Genomic DNA, 27448 nt, shown 5'->3' with positions numbered 1-27448 from the left:
TGCAGGAAATCATAATGCTGAGAAATAATATGAAACATAGAAAAATGATACATCGAATTGAGTTTTGACTAACGCTCTCACTATGGGGGTCTATTTTATATATGTCAGAAACAGTCTAACCGTTTCACCTAGGGGAGGACTTAGACAATCAAACTGGCTGACTTATTTTACTAGACCGGAGTTTCAACTTATACTCCTGTTGCGGAGTTTTCTCTAACAGGGGAGGGTTTGTAGCAATGTCTTTTGCGGGACAGTCCTTGAGAACAATATTTTGGCAATCCTTCAAATCCTGGGAAATGTTCTTTGAGACGGGTTTCAGTCCATAAAACTTTTTTATATGTGAAAGGTGCACCCAGCCTTTGCGACCCTCCAACTTCACGGCTGTACGGGTGGCGAGGAGGACCTGTCGGGGCTCTTTCCAGCGTGGCTCCAGCGGACTTGAGCGGTCAAAATTGCGGACCAAGACCATGGATCCTGGAACGATTTCATGCGGTGCCACCTCGGTATTGTCTGGAAATGCGGCGGCAACCTGTGAACGACAAGAGTTGAGGGCAGACATCAAGGAAGCTAGGTAATCTGTCAGCATATTACTTGAAACATCGGTAATACTTCGGGGTCTAGGAGTACCCCACCTCATACGGGGACAGACCTGATCTGGAATGTGCGACCATGCGCATATAAAATAAAGCGACTGGCAGAGCTACTAGCCAGTCCACACCTTTCTCTTTACATACTTTGGCGATTCGGATTTTCAGAGTCTGGTTATGTCTCTCTACGAGACCGGCTGCTTCAGGATGGCGTACACAATGAAACTTCCACTGGTACCCCAACAAAAGGGAAACATGCTTCATTAACTCAGATGAGAATGGCTGGCCGTTGTCAGAATATACGACTCTAGGGAGTCCATAACGGGGGAAGAACTCACGAACCAACTGCTTGGCAGTGGTCGCGGCTGTGTAATCTGGGACTGGATATGCTTCTGTCCACCTGGACAAAGCGCATACAACTACAAGGACATACTTGAAACCTCGACATCGTTCCATCTGAATATAATCCATCTGGAGGACTTCAAAAGGGTGGTCAGGGGGCTGGAATCCACCTTGTTCCACCGGGACACTTTTACCTGGATTAAACTGACAACATATCATACAGGTACGGACTTTCTGCTTGGCTGCAGCTCGTAAATGCTTGTTGAACCAGATGTTCTGGATACTGTCTAACATAGCTTTTTCTCCTAAATGTGCTGGACTATGTGCGGTATTAATAATGACTTGAACCATAGAGTCGGGGAGAAACCATGTGGCTCTACCCTTCGTTAACCATCCTTGATCTGTCTGGACCCCTCCTTGTTCGGACCATTTCTTGATTTCTTCGGGAGTAGCATGTAACTGTATGTCTATGACATCTTGTATAGGGTCTTTAACTGTCATACATGTAATCGGATCTGGAGTGTGTGTCTGTGTCGGATTAACTGGAATGTCTGGAGTCTGTGCTGTAAGCTTGGCTGTGCGATCTGCTAAATCGTTACCTTGAGAAATGGTGTCAGTAACTTTCGTATGTGCTTTGCACTTCATGATAGCGATAGATGTCGGTAAATGTATGGCATCTAACAGAGCTTGAATAAGGAGACCATGCTGAATCTTGGTTCCATGAGAAGTCATGAAACCTCTCTCCTGCCAGAGCACTCCGAAGTCGTGTACAACTCCAAATGCATAGCGTGAATCTGTGTAAACATTAACTTTCAAGTTCTTGGCGTGTATGCAAGCTTGGCTCAGAGCGACTAGCTCTGCTGCTTGAGCAGACAGGGTGTCAATACGATGCGTTTCAATAACTTCGGTGTCAGTAGTCACTGCATACGCGGCGACTAGTTCTCCTGTACTTGTTCTCATACATGAACCATCCACATAAAGTGTCAGGTCGGGGTCTGGTAACGGAATATCTGTCAGATCTTGTCTTGGCTTTGTCGTAATGTTAACTACTTCCACGCAGTCATGTGTGGCAGAATTCGGAGTAACTAATGGTAACAGTGTAGCAGGGTTCAGGATGTTGCAGGGTCTGATTTCTATGTGTGGCTGGAACAGTGTCAATTCATAACCTGTTAAACGTGCAATTGTCAAGTGCTGAGTTTGTGTTCGGTTTAAAAGAACTTCCACGGAATGTGGAACTTGTACTGACAAGGAGTGTCCTAAGACTATGGAATCACTTTGTCTGATAGCTAGGGCTGTGGCTGCAACTGACTTGAGGCACGCAGGCAGAGCCTGGGCTACAGGATCTAATGTGCTCGAAAAATAAGCACAGGGCTTGTATTGTCCTGCTTGATCTTGTGTGAGAACAGATAATGCTGTACCTTCGCGTTCAGTGACGAAAAGTGTAAAAGGCTTACTGTAGTTCGGTGTCGCTAGAACTGGAGCTTGGCATAGGGCTTTCTTTGAAACCTTGAGGAGCGCGTGTGAACATATAGCTCCTTCCATTTAAACAAAATCCGAAAAGGAACTGGCTGTCTGGATGAATAGGGACACTGAAAAACGCGTTCTTGAGGTCGATTACAGTAAAGAACGTGGCTTCGGAATCAATGGCTGTCAATAGGGAAGAGATATCTGGAACGACTGGGTACTGAGGAATAATACATTTATTAAGTTCTCGTAGGTCAATCACTAATCGATATACTGGGGGTGCATTTGGATCAGTACGTTTCATGACTGGAATGATCGGGGAATTGCATACATTGGAGTCAGTTTCTACAACCACTCCTTGAGCCATGAGCTCGTCAATAATTTTGGATAAGGCTGCTACAGCCTCAGGTGGCAATCTGTACTGTCTGATTCGTGGTAACACTACAACTGGCTTGAGAGTCACACGATAGGGTGTGATTTGCATATAACCAACATCAGTTGGACCTTGCGCCCATAGATGCTGCGGAACATTAGACAATCTGGGATCAAAATCTCGTAATACATAGTGACCCTTAAAGTCACGTAGGAACAATCGTATTCCCTCTGGGGAACAGCATATAACTGCACCTAACTCTTTCAGTGTTTTAATGCCTAATAGGTTTTCTGGACATGACTTAGTAAGTAACAGATCAGTAGTGCGGGACAATGGACCTACTTCTAGAGTAACTGGCTTTGATATTTCATTTACAATGGGTTTTCCTGAAAATCCAAGGGAAACATTTCTTGAGCCTGAGAGCGGAGCCCCTGGAACTTCGGCGTGACTAATTGTGGTCCTACTTGCCCCTGTATCAATCAAAAACTTTCTGTCTTTCCCTAATACTTGACTGTGAACATAGGGACCTTCTTGATCTACAGGTATCTCGATGAGAGGCAAGCCTACCTCCCTCTCTAGGCTGTTTCATGAATACTGCTGGTACTCTGGATACTCAGACTGTGCATACTGGTACATCTGCTGTGTAACGTGCTGTGTTGCAGCAATAGGCTGCGGTACAGTAACTGTCTGTTGTGCATTCTGTGGCTGAGGAGTCTGTGAAACTTGTTCTTGTCTAGGCGGACGTGGTCTTTCTTTAGTCTTACCGGTAGCTATGTTGTGTTTCAGAACTGCACACTCGTTTATAAAATGACCTGGCTGTTTACAATAATTGCAGTTCCCTTTAACGGGAGCTGCAGGATGACTGGTTTGATTCGGACCCCTCTTCTGACTGTCTTGAGGAACAGATTGTGCAACTAGTACTTTCATTTTCGTGTCTTTCATACGTTTTCTCTCGTGTTCTTGTTCTTCCCTGATCCTATTCTGGTGGTATTGGAGCATCTGCAGCATCTGGGACGGGGTATTAGCTTGCCAGGTACTTTCGACTTTCAAAACTCGATTTTTAATTTGTGGACTTGAATTCTCGACTAATTTAGTAACAAAAAGGTGAGGGTATGACTCACTACTTGTCTTGAGGCCACTGTTGATGCTAAAACATTTCTCAAATCTGGAATAAAAATCACTAATATCTTCGTCTTGTTTCTGTTTACAGGCTGAGATTGCATCCCAGTCTTCTTTTCTAGTTGTCAATAATCTAGGTAAAACTTGTATTAATAATTCTGGTAATTCTTTACATTTATCTCCAAGACCGGTACCTGGTACTCGTGCCTTGTCTTCAGCTTCTAGAACTGCCCAATCGATCTTTTTCTCTCCCACCTCCCATTCTTTTTCCTTGAGCTTTTCATACACCCCTGCGGGCAGCAGAACCTTTAACATTTTAATTATATCTGGATACGTGTATTCTCCCATACGGAGCATGTCTTTTAATTCTCTATGGAACCCTGCTGGATCTTTATCATGACAGGGAATTAATTTCTTCATCTCTAGGAGTTCCATCTTTGTAATCGGAGTGTAAACAAACACTCGTTCTAGTTCGCCACCCGTTCCTCTAACTGGGTGGACTTCTCGTAACGGATTCTGTCTCTCTATGTAAAATGGTTTACTTTCTGGGGGTGAGACATGAACAAAATGCGGGTTCAGAAACGTTCTATATTTGTGACGCTGCTCTAGAATGACACTAATTAAATCGGTACCTAAACCTTTCCATCTATACTGGAGTAGCTCGTTCAGGACATCGTGTAACGGGCCTGGATCAGAGTGCTGACCCTCATACAATGTAATGAGGTGCTGAATCATATACATACCCGCCAGTCGTTGTTCGGCTGGGGGCATTTTCAGAAACATTTGTGCCACTATTTCGTCTGGAAAAGTGGTAGAATCAGTAATCCATCGGACTGCTGATCGGGCTAGTTCTTGTTCATGCATGGTACTCAACTCACTGTAACCGATTCGTGATTTCAGAATGTGATCGGTAGCTTGAAACACTTGTTCTAGAGAACCTTGTTCTGGTGCTGGATGATGAAAAATAGACTTGTGTTCTAGGCGTAAATGGCGATCTGGAAATCTAGATTTTCCTACATACGCTATTCTGTCGGGATTCTCGTCGTCTAACTCTTCAGGATCAGAGTTACTTTCTTTCTCGCTTACTTGTGCTGCTTTACGCTGTTCGTGTAACTTTATTATTTCTTTACGGATTTTCTTGTACATACTTTCCATAGCACCGACGGTCTTGTGCTTACCCTCGGCTATATTATCACTCCACCTTGTCAGGGTTTTCATTTCAGCCGGATCTTTAGACGGGTAATCTTGTTCTCTTATTAGACAATTGATCAGAAACTTTAATATCATGAGCTGGGTCTCAGCTTTCCTTTGAGACATGGCCTCGCCAATGCTTTCTGGATCATCCCCTGTACGGATGAAGCGATATATTCTGTCTAGATCTTCTTTCATATTCGGTAGGGTGACTAGATACTCGGCCACCTTTCTTACGCGGAATGAATATAAAACCATATTATCCTCGCCTGGGACTGGATCATAGCCGCATTCGGCAAGGGATTTTCTTATTTCTGCTACAGTCTGATGTCTGGGCGTACGCTGTGACGCTTGTATATGTAATTCGGCTGTCGTTAAACGCTTGTGTGGCGGCGGGGTTTGAGGAGTACCTCCCCCTGCGGCCCCTAAACTAGAGTCGTCTACTGAGGCTCTTCGTCCTGGCAGAGTGGGAAATAGAAATGTAGGCTGGACTTGTATGGCGGGCTGGACCGGGGGTACCGTAACAGGTACTCCGGTGTCTGGAGGAGCGGGAAGTGCCTGATTTACAGGGACTGGCGGAGCGCGAACAGGATTTGCATATTCTGGGACTGTGTCGTCCAAATAGGACGAAATAAAAATATCAGCTGCGGTCGGTTTGTGACGTAGCTTGGTCGGAACTAATGGTGGCGGGAAATTACTGGATGCCTCTGGGGTCGCTTTTGGCAAGCCCTCGGCAAGGAGAGGATACATACCCCTAATAAGGGCATGCCTCTGTCTGTCTGACTGTTCGGCTTTGACTTGTTCACCTATCTCGATTAGTTCTTTTTCTTGTGCTCGTTCTAAGGATTCTCTACTTAATTCTGACTTTCTGATTTCTTTTTCAGTTCTTTTATGAGCTTCTTTGCGCCATAACTCGATGGCATCTTTCTGTGACTGTCTGGCTTTCTTTTTCCATAATGCCTCTTCTACTCGCATGATGCACTCGGCATCCCATGTACCCGATACGGGCCATCTATACTTTTCTTCTAACTGTTTGGTATAATCTACCCATAAGTCTAGATACAAAATGGCGCTTATGCCATGCTTCTGATACATAAAATGACCTGGACTGTCCCTAGGCGGAACTGGAACTGCTGCTTCCAGCAGACCCTTTCTAGTTTTTAACTGACGTAACTTAGAAAACAAGGGCATGACTGGACTGTAATCTAGACACAATACAATACACAATGGACACGATACTTATTCCCCATTCATACCACGACATTAAAATACATGAAGAACATTCAAAAATAACAGTTCGAACAGAATACTACCTGGAATACGGAACACAGAATACATGAATTTCCTCGAGAACAGAACTGACTGGAACAGAAACTAGGTGCACTGCTGAAACAGTACGAAACTTACCGGTCTCATAAAGAGACACGTCAGGACCCGCATCCACCGAGGTGGACACTTCGTTTGTGGGTCTGTGTACCACCAACCCACGGACCAGAGTCAATTAAATTGACCCTGTCTAGATACTACCCCAGTAACGGTACTCACCGGGCAGCAAGAACGGAAGGCCTCAGACTGGACGGGACTGCTTGGACGCCGGACGGACGAACTTCGGACTTCTGTTACAGGTGGGCCTCCGGATACCTCGGACCTTGGACTCTCGGCTTGGGCTCTGGTCGGGACTCGCCGCGTTCCTCCACCGTCTCGTCTGGATGCTGGACCGCCTCCTCCGTCTCCTCCGTGGGCCTGAGGGATACTTGAAGCAGAAATATCTGCCGGTGCGCAGAAGAGTTCCGTCACGACTGCAGAGGGTCAGGGGGTCGGCGTGGCTTCACCGACGCGTGGGGAAAGGGCAAGTTCCTGTTCGGGCGCCATTATGTGGTAAATAAATAAATAATACCCTATTTTTGAATGAATAAATGAATAACAGATAGCTCAATAAATAAGAGTCAAGATTCGAGGTAGTAGGAGTTTTGCAGGTTTAATACAGCAAATACAGGAATAGGATGGCAAGGCCCAGCAGCGCTGCTGGTGTCAGGATCGGGACAAGGGAATAACTTTTTAATAACAGTGCATGAGCATATATACATAACGCAAACACATAGCATTACATTGCAATAGGCGTAGCAGTGGGTGGAGCAAAAGGCGTGGCGCGTAGCAGTCGCGAAAGATAAGGGTGAAAAGAGGTGTAACAGGGCGTATACATAGACATGTGGTGCAAACGTAACAGAATATGTCATGAATGGGGCGGAAACCGTGGAGGGGGCTACCTGAGGAGCCGGGACCTCTAACCTGATGGTGCGCGCAAACTAGCAATGACGTGTTACTAGGAGAAGCTGGGGGCTATGAACTCTGTGCTAGGAGCAGAGACTGAAGTCTGGAGAGTCAGGGCGACATGTACCTAAACAGTATCTAGTATCTGATGTTTAGAGAACATGTTGATATAAACTAGAAGTCAGGAGGGGAAAGGCTAACTTGATTCTAAGACTGGACCATGCATTATTCTACATGTAGTACGTGATGAAGAATATTAAATGACCATTAAATGCAGTATTTCTCTAACGTGGAGACGTGAAGGCTAGACAATGACGGAAACTATCGATGCGATTCAGTAGCTTTAGGAATGCAGAGAAGGAGGACTGAACTGATAACTGGAATCATAACATATTCTTGGCAGACTCAGAGGCAGAGCCAGGGTGAGCCGGGCACTGCGAGGCAGGAAGTAAGTGAAGGGTCGAGGATACAGGTGGGGGCTGTATCGCTCCTCAGCGAGGCTTCAGGAGACAGGAGCTGAATCTGGTGTCCGGGCCCTTTTGAGGCCTAGAAACGGGGACTTTATAATGGAATAACGTGCACACTGAGAAACGTGGCAACGTAACTTTACATAGGCCTGATATTCGTAGTATTCACGAGAACTGGAAACTGGCATACTAGAGGTGGACACAACTGTAATTGCGTCATTAATCGAACATAGGGAATGCATATGCATATTTAATCATGCACACATAACATATGATGGATGACACGTAGTGACACAGAACATGGCAAAATTTACTTTTCCACAACATGAACTATAGAAAATAGCCTGTGGTACCTGTGTGATGGCTAACACACCTTTGTACACCTTATTGCTGGAGGATGAAACTAACTTATGATTGAAATCCCCTAAAAATAATTTTCAGCTGAGTTGCTTTGCTTACAGATTGTATGCAGGTCTTTTTCTAACAGTCCCTGCTGCGCCACATAATTTTCTGTATCCCATGGTTGGATATATATGTCAATTACAATGATATATCTTTTTAACTGACGTCCACGGTAGATCTCAACCTGGCTGGCCACTAACCATTGATTTTAACCTTCAACATGGCTACTTTATTGGCTATTTTTCTCGAAACTAAGGTAAGCAGACTGCCCAAGGGCTGTCCTGGACTCATTCGCCTAGGTGTCTTAAAAAGCATTAAAAATGCATATACTGGTTCGGGTGCTTTGCACAGCCAAATCTCCTGTAAATACATAATTTCTTACCTTCCTAACATTTCTTCCTGTAAACACTTAATTTCATACCTTCCCAACACTTCTTTGAAACTGTTTTGGGTTAGATGTTTCCTATAACCCCCTTATGTTCCAAGACAAGGCTGATAAGCTGTGCAAAGTCTCTGACCCTAGTCCAGACCATTTAGCCCCCCCCGTCAACTATCGTCACAACTTAATACTGAACCAGATAGGCACTCAAATCGGTTTCTCAGCTGTAGTCCTTTGTTATGGTTACTCGTAGGCCACCTTCACTTAAATCAGTACATTTTCATCTATGCTGGACCTGTGAGCAGCTCCTTACTTAATCTATGCTTAGGCATGCATGGCAAGTCAGGGCCCTATGGCCCCTCCCTGACACTATCTCCAACTCACCCATCTGTACCAGTCGTATACCTTCCTTCTCTACTTCTTCCTCTGCCCACCACCATCTGTTTTACCCATTCTCGGTAATAAAAGGGCCTTTCTCACCTCTTTTCCCTCTCGGTGTGTTGTTAACTCTATTTGCCTAATATGACCGGTTGCAATCCCACATAGGCTAGGATATTTGCCAGTGCTCGCAGTAGATGCGAGTGGTTCAAGGGCTTGGGTTTCCTCTGATGTTTCATACCTGTCCCTCTTTCCTGGGGTTCTAGGTATACCCATAGACTGTACCCTGTATTATATCCTTTCTAGCTCCCCTTTCGTCTAGTTTCCCTAACTGTCATTAAGGATCCACTCTTCCGAGATTGTTCTAGAATGGCTTCTCCACAGTTGCTTACACTGGGAGCCTCACACTTCAGTCTGCAATTCTCTCTATCAGTGGCGGCACTATCCTAAACTCTATCTTTTGTAGATCTTCGGGCTGCATCCTTTTAGCCTGTATCTGAATACCTCCTCTTCCTGCAACTTTGGTTTTCCAGAAGATCCCACTTACCCTCTTTCTTCCTCCTATTTCCCTCTTCTGTCGCAGCTCTGGCCTTGGGACCAATGCTGTCCGTTCCTCCTAACGTTATTTTTTGACCCCTTTCTTTTTGATCGTCTTCTATATCTTCCCTATTTTTCCTGGTCAGGTATATACTTTCCAGTCCCCCGGTATAATCCCCGTTTTATTACCAACATAGGTTGTCTTGAGATATATAACGTTGGAAATCTTGCTGTATTTCTGAGGTCTACTTCGCCATCATTTGCCGACTCGTATACCTCCTTGTCTTTTTTTCTATATGACGGGTCGCATTAGAGTGGGCATACAATTATTAATTTTGTTTTAACTCCTCTGTGATCCACTGTTGTTGGTTTAAGTTCTTCTAATAGCACCTGAAGAGTTTTCTGCATTAGAAACATCACCCCTAACAATGATGAGGAGGGTTTTGCTGTTATATCTAAGCTCAGGGAGGTCTTGGAAGTAACGGAGCGGGAGGAATACTACAGAGGATTATCCCTTCTTACCTCTTCCAATGGTATGTTCACTCCTCTTACTGTTCCTTCTATCTATGCCCCATCCACCTCTTGAGATGGGACCGCACTATCCTCCCTGAGGCTAATAACCAAAGAAAGAGAGAAGCAGGGTGATGAGGACAACCTTGGGTAAGGTAAAAGCATCTCCACCCCAATAGCTTTACCTAATTCTCCTCCCAGAACAAGGTCCAAGTCTGGAACTAATTCCAGAATGATAGTCACTTGTTACATTCCCCTGGCCCCTTCTAAGTTCTCCACTAAGTGGTTTTGTCGATGATATGGACTGACCGTGAGTATCAGGTTTCCTTTCAAAATACTTCCATACAAACTCCTTTAGGTATTGCCCCAGGGACAGCGCACCTTCTTCTAACATAGGGTACACCGGGATACCTGTGAGGTCTTCCTCCCCTGGTATACTGAGAGTCCTATTTCCTTCTAGAGAACTGATAATAGTGCTTCCTGCAGAATCACTATATTGGGGCTGCTGGGGCATGTGCCTTTTACTGAAATGTTTATCCGCCCCTCTTTTGGCCAGTGCTTGCCTTCGTTTTGGTCTGTGGCATTTCCCCCTTTAGAGTCCTTAAAACAATCAATCAACTGCTAGCTTGAGATGAATGGTCGGTCTGGTTTAAGCAAAAGGATGATATCAAACTCAGAGTCTTATATCCACCTCTGCTTCAGTACTACCGCCGTTTCCAGTTGACTCAATATAACATGGTCAGATTTGCACTGTATTTTCAGCGATTTCGATTTTTAGTGCTGCCACTCTTCATCTAAATATCGCAGCTTCCCCCGCCTCCAATCGGCCCCCAACCCTGGACAGCCACTCAGCATATACTCTGACCCCCTAGCTCCCCAGGGGGTGAGCATGGTAGCAGTGGCCATCAGAGGGAAAACTGGGTGTAACAAAAGGGCGATGGGTTGATGTGACGAGGACCACTCCAAAACCAGTTCTCAGGAGATGTGCAGCTGTGCAGCAATGCTGCCTCCAAGGACAGGGTCCAAGGGCAGCTTCAGCCTCCAAAGTACAAATGCACCAAGGGCAGTCTTAGAAGCACAAATGCCCAACACCCGGCTATGTTGGCGGATTACACCACGTCAAGCATTGTCACTACCAACAAGCGATACAGAAAAGGGGGTGGTGATGAACAGAGTGTCTGAATTAAGCAGACCACTCTTACCCAGTCCAAAGATCAGGGCTTGATCCATCACCGTTATTTATCTCACTGCCCCATCCCAGCTCAGAACCTGGCTATATGCAAATTAGTCTGTCCCTGGCCCAGTGCATCATGGGAACAGGGCAGACCAAACTACCAAGCCAATTCTTCACCAGAAAGGAGACAAGCTACCGGGGACCGGTTTCTGGCATTTCAGCCTCTTCGGCCCGGCTTGCTTGAATCCTGATGGAGCAGTGAGAAAGGGACTCATGTCTGAGTATACCCTGCCACACCTATAGTGGCCAAAAACGATACAGAAAAGGGGGTGGTGATGAACAGAGTGTCTGAATTAAGCAGACCACTCTTACCCAGTCCAAAGATCAGGGCTTGATCCATCACCGTTATTTATCTCACTGCCCCATCCCAGCTCAGAACCTGGCTATATGCAAATTAGTCTGTCCCTGGCCCAGTGCATCATGGGAACAGGGCAGACCAAACTACCAAGCCAATTCTTCACCAGAAAGGAGACAAGCTACCGGGGACCGGTTTCTGGCATTTCAGCCTCTTCGGCCCGGCTTGCTTGAATCCTGATGGAGCAGTGAGAAAGGGACTCATGTCTGAGTATACCCTGCCACACCTATAGTGGCCAAAAACGATACAGAAAAGGGGGTGGTGATGAACAGAGTGTCTGAATTAAGCAGACCACTCTTACCCAGTCCAAAGATCAGGGCTTGATCCATCACCGTTATTTATCTCACTGCCCCATCCCAGCTCAGAACCTGGCTATATGCAAATTAGTCTGTCCCTGGCCCAGTGCATCATGGGAACAGGGCAGACCAAACTACCAAGCCAATTCTTCACCAGAAAGGAGACAAGCTACCGGGGACCGGTTTCTGGCATTTCAGCCTCTTCGGCCCGGCTTGCTTGAATCCTGATGGAGCAGTGAGAAAGGGACTCATGTCTGAGTATACCCTGCCACACCTATAGTGGCCAAAAACGATACAGTCCATCACCACCCCTTGTTGTAAATTATTTTGTCCACCCTAAGCGTGGAAGGGTATACTCAGATGTGAGTCCCTTGCTCATTGCACCATCAGGATTCAAGCAAGCCGGGCCGAAGACGCCTGAAATGGCAGAAACCGGTCCCCGGAAGCTTGTTTCCTTCCCAGTGTAAGAATTGGCTTTTGTAGTCTGGTCTGCCCTGTTCCCATGATGCACTGGGCCAGGGACAGACTAATTTGCATACAGCCAGGTTCTGAAACTGGGATGGTGCAATGAGCTAAAAAACGGTGTTGGATCTAGCCCTGATCTCTTGACTGGGTGAGAGTACTCTGCTTAATTCAGAGACTCTGTCCATCACCACCCCTTGTTGTAAATTATTTTGTCCACCCTAAGCGTGGAAGGGTATACTCAGATGTGAGTCCCTTGCTCATTGCACCATCAGGATTCAAGCAAGCCGGGCCGAAGACGCCTGAAATGGCAGAAACCGGTCCCCGGAAGCTTGTTTCCTTCCCAGTGTAAGAATTGGCTTTTGTAGTCTGGTCTGCCCTGTTCCCATGATGCACTGGGCCAGGGACAGACTAATTTGCATACAGCCAGGTTCTGAAACTGGGATGGTGCAATGAGCTAAAAAACGGTGTTGGATCTAAACCCTGATCTCTTGACTGGGTGAGAGTACTCTGCTTAATTCAGAGACTCTGTCCATCACCACCCCTTGTTGTAAATTATTTTGTCCACCCTGATCTCTTGACTGGGTGAGAGTACTCTGCTTAATTCAGAGACTCTGTCCATCACCACCCCTTGTTGTAAATTATTTTGTCCACCCTAAGCGTGGAAGGGTATACTCAGATGTGAGTCCCTTGCTCATTGCACCATCAGGATTCAAGCAAGCTGGGCCGAAGACGCCTGAAATGGCAGAAACCGGTCCCCGGAAGCTTGTTTCCTTCCCAGTGTAAGAATTGGCTTTTGTAGTCTGGTCTGCCCTGTTCCCATGATGCACTGGGCCAGGGACAGACTAATTTGCATACAGCCAGGTTCTGAAACTGGGATGGTGCAATGAGCTAAAAAACGGTGTTGGATCTAGCCCTGATCTCTTGACTGGGTGAGAGTACTCTGCTTAATTCAGACACTCTGTCCATCACCACCCCTTGTTGTAAATTATTTTGTCCACCCTAAGCGTGGAAGGGTATACTCAGATGTGAGTCCCTTGCTCATTGCACCATCAGGATTCAAGCAAGCCGGGCCGAAGACGCCTGAAATGGCAGAAACCGGTCCCCGGAAGCTTGTTTCCTTCCCAGTGTAAGAATTGGCTTTTGTAGTCTGGTCTGCCCTGTTCCCATGATGCACTGGGCCAGGGACAGACTAATTTGCATACAGCCAGGTTCTGAAACTGGGATGGTGCAATGAGCTAAAAAACGGTGTTGGATCTAGCCCTGATCTCTTGACTGGGTGAGAGTACTCTGCTTAATTCAGAGACTCTGTCCATCACCACCCCTTGTTGTAAATTACTACCAACAAGCGTCATTGGCTGTGGACAACTAGGATCACTTGTAGCCGCGTTTCAGTGTTTTCAGCGCCTCTTTGTCCTCAGTGATCAGCAGGACAACAGGAAGCAGGCATGCTCGGCATGTGGACGCAGGCGAGAATGAGCATGGCAGCAGGCACAAGCACGGCAGAGGTGGTAGAGTTTTGCCGGATTTGCAATTGTATTCAATTGCTCAGTTAATATTCTTGAGGGGGTAGCTCCACTCATTTTCTTTATCCTGATCCTTGTTGGTGACAGCATTGTTAAGTTTTTAGGGTGCAGTTGTTGAACTCAGCATTGAAGTCCACTTACCATTCTATCTAAATTAAATCTAGTGGCTTCGATCAAAGTTGGGTCCTTCGTGTTTTTTCTACTGCTCATAAATGAACGGAGACGTTATGTACTTTGTTTTTGTAGTACGTACCTTTAACATCATAAAGAGCAAAGAATGAAGGTTCTTTACAGTTGCCATTGATGATCCTGTTGTTAGGTTGAATCTTATTTGACCATAAACGTCTTTATGTTTTAAAATGATGAGTGCAAGATGGTGGACAATATCTGCCTACAGAAAAACAAAGAGGGCAGGAGAACAGCAGTTCCATCTCTACTTCTTCTCTACTTCTTCCTCCCTCACCTTCCTTTGTCTTCAGTTGCTGGCTGAGGGCAATGAACACGATTTGCCACCAGGCCCATGATGATGTTTGCCTCCTTGGAGTCATGTAGGTACCACACTGCATTATGGAAGCAGACCAAAGTCTAACCTTCATAGAAATTCCTTAAATTGTTCAAAATTACAAACTTTCTCAGCTGCAACCCAACTGCCTATAACCATGAATATAAGCTGGAGTCACACCTTATTGAAGAAATTCATTGAAGCAGACATTAGCGTGTTCGCTTCATAACGCCTGCCTACAATGGAGAAAACCTATGGGGGAGTCCCCCTTTGGTAGATCTTCAATAGAGTAGTTGGACTTGATACATCACCACAGCATAAATGATAGCAGGGTGTAGTTTATCTGCATTCATATTGGCTCACTTGTATTGCTGGACTGAGTATTTTTACTGTCTTGACTGCCATGTTGTGTAGATTGTACGAGTCTTTTATGTATCCAAGCCTGACCTTTGATCCTTGGGATGATAAAAGAAACATGAACACTTAAAAGAAATTCTGGATTAAACTGGCCCCAAGAATACATGATTTCTGCAAGGACTGACACAGAAAGCCTATGTATGTCAGGAATTTTGGTTCTGTACCTTAAGCACATTATCTCTACTTTTCGTCCTTTACTTCGTCAGTGACCTGCTCATACTTGGTATCTTCCATGAGTCCTGATTCCTAGTATCCGGTGTAGTTATCAATATCCTTTAATATCTAGAAAACACAAGTGCAGGTTTAGAAAAAATATTCTACTGTTCCTTTGGATAAGCTTGAGGGTAGAACAGTCACAAAAAGAACCTATATTTTTTGGTTCCATACATGGCCATTACACCACAACTCATCGCTATGAACTACCCTCTCTTATCTTAGAACGTAGCCCTGCCCTTTAACATTCAGCTAACATAGAATCAAAGTAGATTTTTTCTTTTAATTTTTATTTCTCAGAGAAAACTTGAAACAAAAGCTTATACAGCTCCGTTTTATCTCCAGAGATGATAAAAAGAAAAGGAATGGTCTTTGTGATAACGTTGAGGAAATTAAAATCCAAGCTGACAGGCCTGAGGATCTATCTTCCAGATTGAACAAGCAAAAATCCTGCCCACCATTAAATATGGCAGTGAAGCTCTAAGAGGAAGAGACTCACAAACCCTGGACAGCACATTAATCGGGGCGTACAAATTATGTTCAACATTCCAACATAAGCCTCCACAGCACAGATCCGGCTAGAATTTTGACTCACAAAACAACAGCTAGCAAGACAGAGGGCCTACATAACCTGCAGGCACAAAATAATGAACTCCTCCCCAAACAGCCTAAACTACCTACTCTGGCAAGAGCTCCAGCTCAGAAAAGCATCACCAGCAAGGAAATTCCTTTATGACTGTCTCACTAGTACCAGACTCACTCAGGTCTGGAAAGTCCCAACTACACATGCAAGCTTAAAAAAAAGTGCAGAAGTCAATAAAGAGCATGTCCCTAGTAGAAGACAAAGTCACCTTCGCGTTGAGAAAACATGCTTGGATAGCAATCAATTGGTACACATCTCTCAATCACAGCCATACTTTGGTCTGAGATACTCCAGGATCATCAAGGAGAGATTCCTGAAACATCGACTAGGAAAACTGCCAGCTATCTAACACCTTCCACGATGGCTGAGAGGGCAAATGCCCTTACACTGCTGCCTGTGCGGCAGTGGAACTGAGGACATGGCACACTTAATCTGCACAAGTGCCCCCCTGATAGGGGAGAGGTCTCGCTTGCTTAACCCCTTGCGCGCTCGTGACAGAACCATTCCGTCACAAGCACAGCGCCACCGCGGCTCGTGACGGAGTGGTTCCGTCACGAGCATGGCGGCGCCGTGCAGCCCCCCCCCTGCCCCCTAGCGCCACCGCGGAATTACCGGCGCGGCCAAGGGGTTAAACAGCAGTTCAACCAGCGTGGGATCCGCACGTGTAGACAAGCTGTGTTAGCCTGCTTCAAACTAGACTATCCACGGATAAACTGTAAGTTAGTAACATTTCTAGCGCAGATAGACGACAAATTCACAAGCACAGAAAAGACTTCAGGAAAGTCTCTGGATTCCCTTGCCTAATGGGGAAAAGCAAATGCACGTAGTGCAAAAGCACACGCACATTTGTTTATGCACAATAATAAACCTCCAACAAACTGCCTCTCCTGAGAGTAGCCAAAAAAAACACAAATCTGTCTTTGGTCAAAGCACAAGAAGACACTGGGTTTAAATGGCCCGGCAATTCGGGTAGCACCTTTTTCTATTTGTAAACACTCTAGTCTTTTACTAACCTTCGAAAAAAGAGCGCATTTCTTATTTAATTTGATATATTCAGTTCTTTTGTAATGGCCTTAATCAACCAGCCTTTTATTTACCTTCGAAAAACGAGTGGTTTTATTCATATTGTAATGGTTTTATTTAACTTTTCACAATAAAGATTACTTACTTACTACTACTTCTACCGTGGGTGCGATATGGGATCATACCTCATTTCAATGAAAGTTCACAATGAAGAACACGATCCTAGCCACCCCATGAGGAGGAAACTCTATTTGGGTGAATTTACAACATGAGAAAACCCCTATTCTTGAAATATTTATAGCAATCCAACAAGTAAATTAAACATATACAAGACAAAGACACACAATACAGGTACAGAGGGGGGTAACAAGGCATAGGTAGAGCTACTAGGATATAAGTGGGGTAGAAGTACTGGAGCATAGGTAGGGCAAGATGTATTTGGATATAGGTAGGGTAGGATATTGGCAGGGGCTGACATTCAATGGCATTATAAAATAGAACTAAAGTTATTTGGTTGGTTGATTTTAAGTTTAAAAATCACACGTGGTGGTTGGAAGGAAAAAAAACTGGAGGAAGTTTGCTCATATAAATATCTGGGGTTCATTATGGATAAGCAGATGTCCGTCAAATCCCACTTGTTATCCATGGGGCACAGGGTCAAGACTGATTTGCATATGGCGGGGTCCAAACTGGGGTGGCTTAGTGGGCAAAAGAAGGATGGATTTAACCCAGATCTTTTGACTGGGGAGAATGTTTGCATTGTCAGCATTCCGTCCATCATTTGTTTGCTGTAACACATCCATTCAAGCTAAGGCACAATCATAAACATGTGGATTTGAAATACTTAAGCAAAAATTGAATTGTCAGACGTTATCCCACTTACTTGAGGTAATGGAGACTTGGCTACTCTTCACTATCTTATGGTACAGAAAATATGTGGGTTTTGGAAATAGATACACTGAACAGGAGTCATATAAAAGTTTATAGATCCGTATTTAAAATTCTAAAATCAGTTACACCCGCACAAATCTGTTTCGATTTTGGATTAAAAAATCTGACACATCTGTGTGAAAGTGCTTTTATAAAATAGCGTTGGAGACTGCGAGTATCAGATAGCTGTTCTATCAGCAATTTATGCGGAAAGGAAATAGAGGAACAACTGCATAGTACTACAATAGAATCTTGGGGAAGTCATTTAACTCTATCTATTAAGGATTTAAACAGACAAGAAGCATGTGGAGCAACTATGGGAAAGGCATCTTTTAATCAAGATGAAAGAACTGCAACACAAATATCATCAAATCTAATAGATACAAATGATTTTGCACTAAGGAGACATGCCTGGTCAGTAATAAATTTGGATTCCAATATAGATCCTCAAGGGATTCTGGCAGAAATGTTTTCATTAAGAGCAAAACAATCTGTATCATAATAGTAACCTCCAGGAGAAATTAAAGTGATGGTGCTGTTTTTAGAGCTGTTTTATATTACAATCGTTAATGTACATGATAATTAAGAAAAAGTAAATAGTGTAGATAAAGAATATTACGTTTTTGAAAATCAGCAATTGGAAACTTTTAGCTGTAAATAATTTGAGACATTCATTGTGTATTGTTGTAATTGTTTTAAATAATTAAATACAATAAAGATTATTCGTCAATGGCATTGTTAGGCGTGGAGATAATAGGATATAGGTAGGTATAGAGGTAAGGGGTATAGAAACAAGAAGGACCATATGGGGAGAAAGATAGGTGTAAAAGGAAAAGTGGAAGCACTGTGTATAGCTAGGGGTAGTAGCAAAGGAATCAGGGAATGTGTAGAGGCACTGTATCATATGTAGGCTTAGACATGTTGAGATATAGTAAAGAGTATAGGTACTAGGTATAAGCTGGGGTATAGTTGCTATAGTATTTGTAGAGGAATGATGATATTGGGAGGTGTAGATACATAACAGTATATGCTGGTGTTAGAGAACAAAGAATATAGGCAGTAGGGTGTTGGTGGTTTAGATGTATTAGGGTGAAAGAAAGGATAAGATGCAGTACAGCTGGTGTAGATAAACTAGAATAGATAAGGGTGGAGGTTTTCCTTTCAAATTTGAATAAAACCACGAAAGCGATACAGCCACCCTCATCTTAGATATGAACATGATGACTTTCAGTACACATTTGTAGCACAGTGCTAAGAGCACTAGGTTGTGGTTTATAGCTGTCAGAGAAGACAAGCTCGCACTCAGGAACGGAAACCTGGCAAACAGCATAGAAAAATGCAGGCACACTAAAGGTATGGAGGTTACGTCTGAAGTTATAGTGAACACTGAAATAAAAATAGGTTCGTGTATATAGCGTAGCCTACTGAAGCAAACTCACAGAAAGGGCCTCATTATGACTAGCCCCAGTAATTCTGACTCCTGCTCAAATCATTGTTTGGACAGGGAGTCGAATTATGAGTTGTATATACTTTATTGCACCGGGTAATTAACATATTCAATAAAGTCAGTCCCACTAATGACCCTGCGAGTGGGTCATGTATTCTCACCCATGTGTAAACCTCTGTTTGGTCATGGGTTCGAAATACGAGTTGTGAGGTATTTAATGTATCCGATAATTATCGTCCGTTAAATTTTGGTTGGTGAAACTTTCGACTTACCAGGGGAAATGTGAACAGTATTTATTGTACCATGCAGATTTAGGAGCGTTAAACACCAAAATCCACATATTGTTCCCCGAAAACTCCTAAAAGGCGATATTCATCGCACCCAGTAAATAACGTACTCCGGAGTATTGTTATTTATGAGGTCTGAAAAATACCACCTTCACTCGTAATCAGGGCCTAAGATAAATAAACAAATGGATTGTGGCAGTGGCTTAGCAATTTAAGATATGAATAAAGTCATTTGGTTTATATATTGAATATGAGCTACTGTTAGATGTTTAACTTTGAATTTTATTATACATTTTGAGGAATTTAAATATATACCTCAATTGCAGAGAGCTTTCTTTTCACGGCCACTATAAGGCATCCAGGGGGATAGTGTAATCTAAAATCATTGATTAAATAAGCCAAATTATTAACATCAATAGAGGGCTCTCAGTTTTCCGTGCTTTCCTTTGATAAAAAAAGAAAATTCCAAAGAAAAAAAACCCAATAAACATCATGAAAGTTAATGTCCATATCAGCTTCTAGTTAGAACTTCCAAATATTGTGGGTCTGTCGAGCCGTAGAAATACTTGTGCTTTCAGTTAGCATACCACGTAAGTTCTGATTACTCTAACTAGTTAACTAAGTTTGCAGGAAAGTGGGTAGTAGTATTATCTGTATTGCACTCTTCAAGTATTTATTTCTAGCTAGTTTCAAATGTGTTAGCTTTTAGCGCAGGAATATTTGAAGGAGGCCAACAGAGTGCATAGTTAGTAACAGTCAGAAAATGGTAAACAATAGAAGCTGTTTTTTTTTAAAAATGTTTGTAATATTGAAAATTAAAGTTATCTAATAACAGTGTAACTTTGTCTTTTCATGGCCCATCATACACAGATGTGTTTTCAACTCTGGTGGAAGACCTTGGAGACTTGAGTGTTTTGTGTGAGATGGAGGTATGAACAAATAATTTGTGTTTTGATCTTTGATTTTCATAAAACCAACGCATGATAAACCACTTTGTTTTTATTCATTTTAGCTGAATGATGAATTCTTAAAGATTTTTGAAGACTCACAAACGCTTCCCAAAGTTGGACCGCCTACTATTCTAGCATACAAACCAGAGTCTTCAGAAAGAAGCAGGGATTACTCAAAGATACAGGTACAGTTTATATAAATAAATATACACCAATGTTTCATAGTAGGTATGCAATTACTTGATGAGGCCACTCATTCTTGGCCACAATCTTTAATGCCTATGAAAAGTATATTTCATACTTCTATGTCTGGACCGGAGGCTCATATTACGTCTTCTTCCTTCGCTTCATTTTAACAGCAGCCATTTAAAAGTACAACAAAATTACTTTTCCCATGAACAGAAGGAAATGAGCCCAAGCCCTTCATCTCTGCCTGTAGCTTGGTCCCAACGTGGTCCTTGCTCTTTGTTCACTCCTCCTCTTTCTTAGCTGCTCAGCAGCAAGTTAAGTCGTTTTTTTCTCTATTCTAGGATGTTTATTATGTTTATTGAGAGCGTACGCCGATATGTCCTCCCAGTCGCAGGACACTTTTTTGTGCCTTACACAACGTCCCCCCCCCCCCTTAAAGTGGATGTGTGACTCTTCAGTGGACATAGATGCCTTTGCACACCTAAAGCAAGCATTTTTGGGGTAAGTCCCCCGCAACAGGACCCAATTGGTGTAGGAAAGTGCCCCTTTTTCCCTGTTTAATCCCCCGCTTTTTGCCTGACACATGATGCTCTTTGACTTGGTGTGCCCTGGGTCCCTGCCTACAAGGGTCCCAAGAGCACTGTGACCAGGGAAGGCTTCCAGGGGCCGTTGCACATATTGTGCCACCCTTAGAGGCCCTGTACCTTAATGAATGAATGAAAAAGGTTTTATAACGCACAAACTTAGCCCAGAAAGGGCATCAAGGCGCAATGGACAAACAGACAAAAAGTCTCAGAAGAGCTGAATGCAGGACCCCTAGTACGCCTGGGAAAAGAGCCAGGTCTTTAGAAGCTTACGAAAGACCATCAGAGAGGACTGACTGGACAGTTCTGGGGGGAGGGAGTTCCACAGTTTGGGGGCTAGAGTGGAAAAGGCTCTACCGCCCCACCTTGCCTTCGCAAATCTAGGAACCGAAAGCAGATTCTTGGAGGCCGAGCGGAGAGTTCTTCTGGGCGTATAGACACACAGGAGAGACCTAACGCCCTCTGAACCTGAGCCATATACAGCTCTGTGGGCCAGGCAGAGGAGTTTGAAGGAGATCCTGGAATGGATAGGGAGCCAATGGAGGTCCTTTCTGGCCTTAGTTACCGAAGCCAGCCTCGGCAAGTTCAAGACCATCCTGGCTGCAGCGTTCTGCACCATCTGCAGGCGATGGATGGAGCACTTATTGATGCCGCCATAGAGGGCGTTACAGTAATCAAGCCTGGATGAGACCAGGGCCACTGTTGCTTGTTTCCGAGCTGCATGAGACAGATAAGGGGCGATTTTCCTCAGAGTTCTTATGATGGCACAGCAGGTGGACACCGTTCTATTGACCTGGGGGTCAAATGAAAGGCCCGGGTCGATCAAGACTCCGAGGTTTCTGGCGGAGAGGGTGGGGTGAGGGCAATCCCCTAGGGCTGACGGCCACCACTCCTTAGACCATAGGTCCTGATTTCCTCCAAAGACCATAACCTCAGTCTTTTCCCCGTTTAACTTTAGGAAATTGCGTACCATCCATTGGGAAACTGCCTCCATGCATGCTCTGAATTTGAGGGCTGAGTCGCTTGCCGACTGAGTGATGGAAACCATGATCTGGGTATCGTCGGCATACGATAGTACCTCAAATCCGAAACACCCACACACTGCCATTGCAGGCTGCCTATTCTGGTGCAGAGAAACGTGTAGAGTCGACATGGCACACATCCCTGTGTGCCTTGCCTGTAACCCGCTGCCTGTGGCCTAGGTAAGTCACCGCTCTAGTAGGGTGCACTAGACCACAGGTAAGGGTACAGATGCATGAAGCACTGTACCCCTACAGTGTCTAAGTCCATTCTTAGACATTGTAAGTGCAGTAAAGCCTTAAAGAGTATATGGTCTGGGGGTTGGTCATTATGAACTCCACAGCTCCATTATGGCTTTACTAAAATCTAGGAAGTTTGGTAGCAAACTTCTCAGCACATTAAACCAACACTTATGCCAGAGTGGGATTTAATGTAAAATGCACTCAGAGGGCATCCTAGAGATGCCCCCTGAAAAACGACCAGCCCTGGTGTGGTTCCTGAATGGCTACTCACCATTTTCCACCACCAGACTGGTTTCTGGACCCCTTGGTAGAGGGCCTCCGCTTTCTGGGTCCAAAAACAAATCCCATCCTGGGTAGAGGTGTCATGCCTCCTCCCCCAGGATGGGCTGGATCCACGAAGAGAAAGCTTCGAAGCCAGAAGGCTTTGCAAGCTGTCCCTACCTTTTGCTGCTCCCACCACTAGCTTTCACTGGTGCTGCCCCCCACCTTGAGTGGGAAAACCGGGGGGAGAACTGAGTGAGGAAGAGAGGTGTACCCACCTTTGCCAACCCCACCCCTCAGGTTGGGGAGATGAGGGAAGCACTTGTCTCAGTCCCAGCCATCGTCAAGATGGGGGGACACAGCCAATTTTAAAGAGAGGCTTATGCCCTCCCTCCCACTGGAGAGTGGCCTAATAGGAGGTGTACTCTCCCAAAGGAAAGGACCCATTGGGCCCAACCTTCACACCCCTATAACACCCCTAAATTTAGTATTTGGGGGCAACCCTGAACCTTACCTCCTCAGATTCGAGGAAGAAAGAAGAAGAACTGAAAAGCTGTGCTGACCCAAGAAGAAGACACCAACTGCCTTGATCCCAGCCCTACCAGCCTTTCCCAACTTCAACCTGCCTACAGCAGACACCACAGCATGTCCAGCAGCCAGCAGCCCCCCAGAGCCCAGAAGACCTGCCCTGCACTCAACTTAAAGACTCTGTCTCCCCCGAGCTTTGGATTTTCTCAACAAAGACTCACAAGGCCTGGACTTGGATCCAGGCAGCTCCATGCTTCAGCACCACTCTGCGTCTGAGGTCCACGGGCCAAGTTTGAGTGGCCCAACACTTTAAGGAAGTCTCCCCAGCAATCATGACCTGTAATCCGGTGATCCCCGACCTCCCTCAAGCTTCAAGCCAACGCCTGCAGCCTCAACCTGAACCCCCCGACAGGAGCTGGTAAGAAGGTCCAACGGTACAACGGCTAATGACACCCCTGCACCCGATGCCCCACAAACTTGGGTGGCCCAACCGACAGTGTCCAGGCATCCCCCAAGAACTCAGCTTACCTCTGATTGCCTCTAGGAAATCTCCTTGCCCGAGCCTGCAGCCTTTTCCTCAAACCATTGGGAAGCATTGGGCTCCTCTCACTTTCTTGGCACACTGCATCTCGCCACCTCCGTGCCGCTGGTGAAGCAGCTCCTGTGCTGTTTGTTGGCCCCCGCAGTGCTAATCCCCCAGGAGCTTTACTCTCACAACCGAGTAGCCTGCTCATAAGCAGCCCCTGACCGAAGGCCCCCTTATCCCTATTGGCTAACATTGAGCCCCTGCACTCTGCACCGGCCGCTCCAGTGCCGCTGGTGGTGCAATTCGAGTGCCAAATTGGACCTTGGGGAACCTTGGTCCTAACCCCCAAAAGTCATACCCACAAGTCGTTTACTTACCTGTGAACCTTTAACACTTTTATTCCCATAGGAACCAATGTTACGAGTTTTCTGATGATGAAAGTTCCTTAAAAGTTCCTTCTCCTCTCCTTGGTAATAAAGAAACCACTGCAGGCCAACCCAGCAAACAGCACACTGGCAGAGGGGTAGTCCAAAATCCTGCAGCTTCCTTGGTTCTTCTCCTTGGCAAAGGTTGGTCTTGTTTTCCCAGAAGTGATCTAAAGTCCTGGGGTCTGGGCCCCAATATTTATACCAGTAAATCCTTTGTCCTCTGAAGGCAGAGGGCTGTGTACCTACTCCAAACCAGTTCTGGGTGCATTCTGCCAGTGTGCACCTTCTTCCTTTGTCAGTGTGGGCCAGGGTCTTCAGACACACCACAGAACGTGGAGTCAGCATTGTGGATGGCAGGCACAGTCCTATTCAGGCCCAGGTGCTACTCCTCTCACCACTTTACATGCAGATAGGTCTATTCAGCCTTGTGCTGACTCACCCTGTCTCCTGGAGCCACCCCAGCCCCTGTCACTCACAAACCAGACATGGAATACACAACCTAGCAGAGGCAGGCTTGGATGGTTAGGCAAGAAAATACCTACTTTCTAAAAGTGCCATTTTCAAACACAGAATGTTAAAACCAACCTCACCAAAAGATGTATTTTATCATTCTGAGTTCAGGCATACTAAGTTTGTTTTTCTACTATGTTCCATGGGTCAGTTAGGAGTATAAGATGTTATAATCAAACTGCCCATCGTGGCCTATGGGAACAGGAAGCCTTGCCATAGTGAAAAACAAAATTGGCTGTAATTCACTATCAGGACATGCTACGCACATCAGGGCATGTCCTACCTTTTACATACAATGCACCCTGCCTGAGGGCCTACCTTAGGGGTAGCTAACATGTAGAAAAGGGAAGGTTTAGGGACCGGTAAGTGGGTGCACTTACCAAGTCGACATGGCAGTACTAGACTGCACACAGGCTCTGCAATGGCAGGCCTGAGACACACTTTACAAGATGCTCCTGTGTGTGGCACAATCAGTGCTGCAAGCCCACTAGCAGCATTTGATCTACAGGCCCTGGGCACACATGGTGCACTGTACTAGGGTCTGACAAGTAAATCAGATAATCCAATCATGGAGTCACTAATCCATTACATCAATTTAACATAGGGAGCACTTGCACTGTGACACTGAAAAGCAGTGGCATAGTGCCCAAAGCGTCTAACCAGCAAAAACATACCAAAAACAGAGGAGACAACAGCAAAAAAATGGAAGGGAGATTCACGCCAATGGTACCAGGTCTAACAATAGGTAATAACAGTTCTGAAATTCTGTATTCCCCTAAGTCTCTCGACAACAAAAATAGTTTGTCACTTGTGTCACCAGTGAAAACTGACCCTTTTTTTGCAATGTGCCTAGCTGTGAATTTTGAACCCTAGCTCAGCCTTAACCTAAGGAAACCTAGCAAACTTATATATATTTTTAAATTAGACACACAGGAGAATCCGGTATGGGGTGACTTGTGTGACTCTCACCAGGTTCCTTTACCCAGAATCCCTTGCAAACCTCAAACTTTGTCAAAAAACACATTTTCTTCACATTTCTGTGATGTAAAGTTCTGGAATTTGCATGGATCCACAAACGTCCATGCACCCTGCATTCCCCAAGGTCTCCCAATAATAATGATACCCTCATTCCACTGGCACCTAGAGAAACCTAGCAAGCCTGTACATTTTTGAAAAGGCGGCACCCAGGGAAATCCAGGATGGGGTGACTTCTGTGGCTCTCACCAGGTTCTGTTACACTGAATTCCTTGCAAACCTCAAACTTTGTAAAAAGAAAAACACATTTTCCTCACATTTCTGTGATGGAAAGTTCTGGAATCTGCATGGATCCACAAGCTTACACCCACCTAGCATTCCCCAAAGTCTCCCGATAAAAATGGTATCTCACATGTGTGAGTAGGCTTAGTGCCTGCAAAAGGCAATGGCCCAAAATGCAACGTGGACAATGTGATCAGCACCTATTCTCAAAGCTCCAGATTACTCCAAGCAGTGCTTTGTGCAGATGGATGCCCCTGAGCTACGGATAGGAACAGTTCTATCCCAGACCAATAATGATGGACAAAACCAACCTGGTGCTTTTTTAAGCAGAAGGCTACTCCCCAGGAAGCAGCATTTGTAGTGTAGTTCCTATTATCCCAATAGGCTCTGCGCATTGGAATAATATCTTCAATAGTATAGACGTAGGACAGAGGTTAACTAGGTCTTCTACTGACGATATTAGACTTAAGTTTTGTGTGCCAGCTAGCTCAGAGTTCACTAGAAACTTTCTCGAATAGGCGAGGAGGAGTTAAACCTCCCTGGATAGACAAGAAGGGATTTAGTTTCTGACAACCATAGAACATGACAACTTTGCTCTCCCTAATCAAGAGTATATCTCCAGAGTCGTGTGAAAACAAAAGAAAACTATTTTACTCAGTCAGTACGTGCATACTTAGTTCCACCAGATTGTAGAGAAAGAAGAGATGGGCGTGTTCAATAAAAGGTGTTATTTATTGATCAGTCTCTTTTTCTCATACAAGAGAAATGAATCGCTACAGTAGCAATACTTAAGGTTAAGTAAAGTGCATACAGTAAAAGCAGGATTATAAAATAATACTGTAAAAGCATAGATATGGTTTCTTAGCCATATGATACTTTAAAATGGATAAAAGATATACATACATATATACATTGACTAATCGTTCTCAACTGGTGCTTCTAACTACGCCTACCCCGGTGTACCTGACCTAAGCCTAATACATGGGAGGGAGTAAGTAAGTAGCAGTTTAAGTTAAGTTTGTTTTGCCAAGAATCTGACTCAAGAATTCTCTGTAAAGGGTTAGTCAGTTCAGTACCTGGGATTTAGAAGGCAGGAGGGCTGGTATCTCTCTCTCAGGACTCGGTATCCCAGTTACCCGCGAAGGTAAGCCGGAAACGCCGGAGGCTGGATTTCTCGGCAGGAGAAAAGACAGCGTCTCTCTCAGCGCGTCAAAAGGGAGGGGCAGCGTCCGTGGGCTTCCTGCATCAGCTGGGCTCTCCGGCAAGTAGCGCTGCTCCAAGCTCATCACCACCGTCTCTTTGCTTAGGGCAGCGTTGGTATATTTATACCTGAAAGGTGCCGTGTTTGACATAAGGATGGACATAATACGTCACTAAGGATGTCATAAGAACTGGTCGTTCTTGCATTCTTTACAGGAGTTCTCGAACGAAATCAAAACAATAGCTACGGGGGATTTCCCAGGTCTGCTGGAGGTTTGGTTTGTTTTGAGAACTCGGTGTGCTTTCTAGGGGGCTGGAGGAATAGGGCTTGCTTAATGTGACAGCATGCGCTATGACTTAATCTGAAAACGGGATTCTGTGCCGTTGTATGGATATTA

General features: G+C 44.9%; 1 protein-coding gene across 3 annotated transcripts in view; it reads left to right on the top strand.

Moving 5' to 3' along the window:
- ERICH6 (glutamate rich 6) overlaps positions 1–27448 on the top strand; it is a 407363-nt gene that overhangs the window by 114602 nt on the left and 265313 nt on the right. For 2 of the 3 annotated variants that reach the window (XM_078666089.1, XM_078666091.1), the window contains 2 exons: positions 20226–20284; positions 20368–20490. In XM_078666089.1, coding sequence (XP_078522215.1) covers positions 20226–20284; positions 20368–20490 — 182 coding nt within the window. The remainder of the gene's footprint in view (positions 1–20225; positions 20285–20367; positions 20491–27448) is intronic. The other variant, XM_078666090.1, reaches the window with a different exon arrangement.

Source organism: Lissotriton helveticus, chromosome 11 (assembly GCF_964261635.1).
Source record: "Lissotriton helveticus chromosome 11, aLisHel1.1, whole genome shotgun sequence".
In the NCBI taxonomy this organism is placed as follows: Eukaryota; Metazoa; Chordata; class Amphibia; order Caudata; family Salamandridae; genus Lissotriton; species Lissotriton helveticus.
This window is presented reverse-complemented; position numbering and strand designations above follow the sequence as displayed.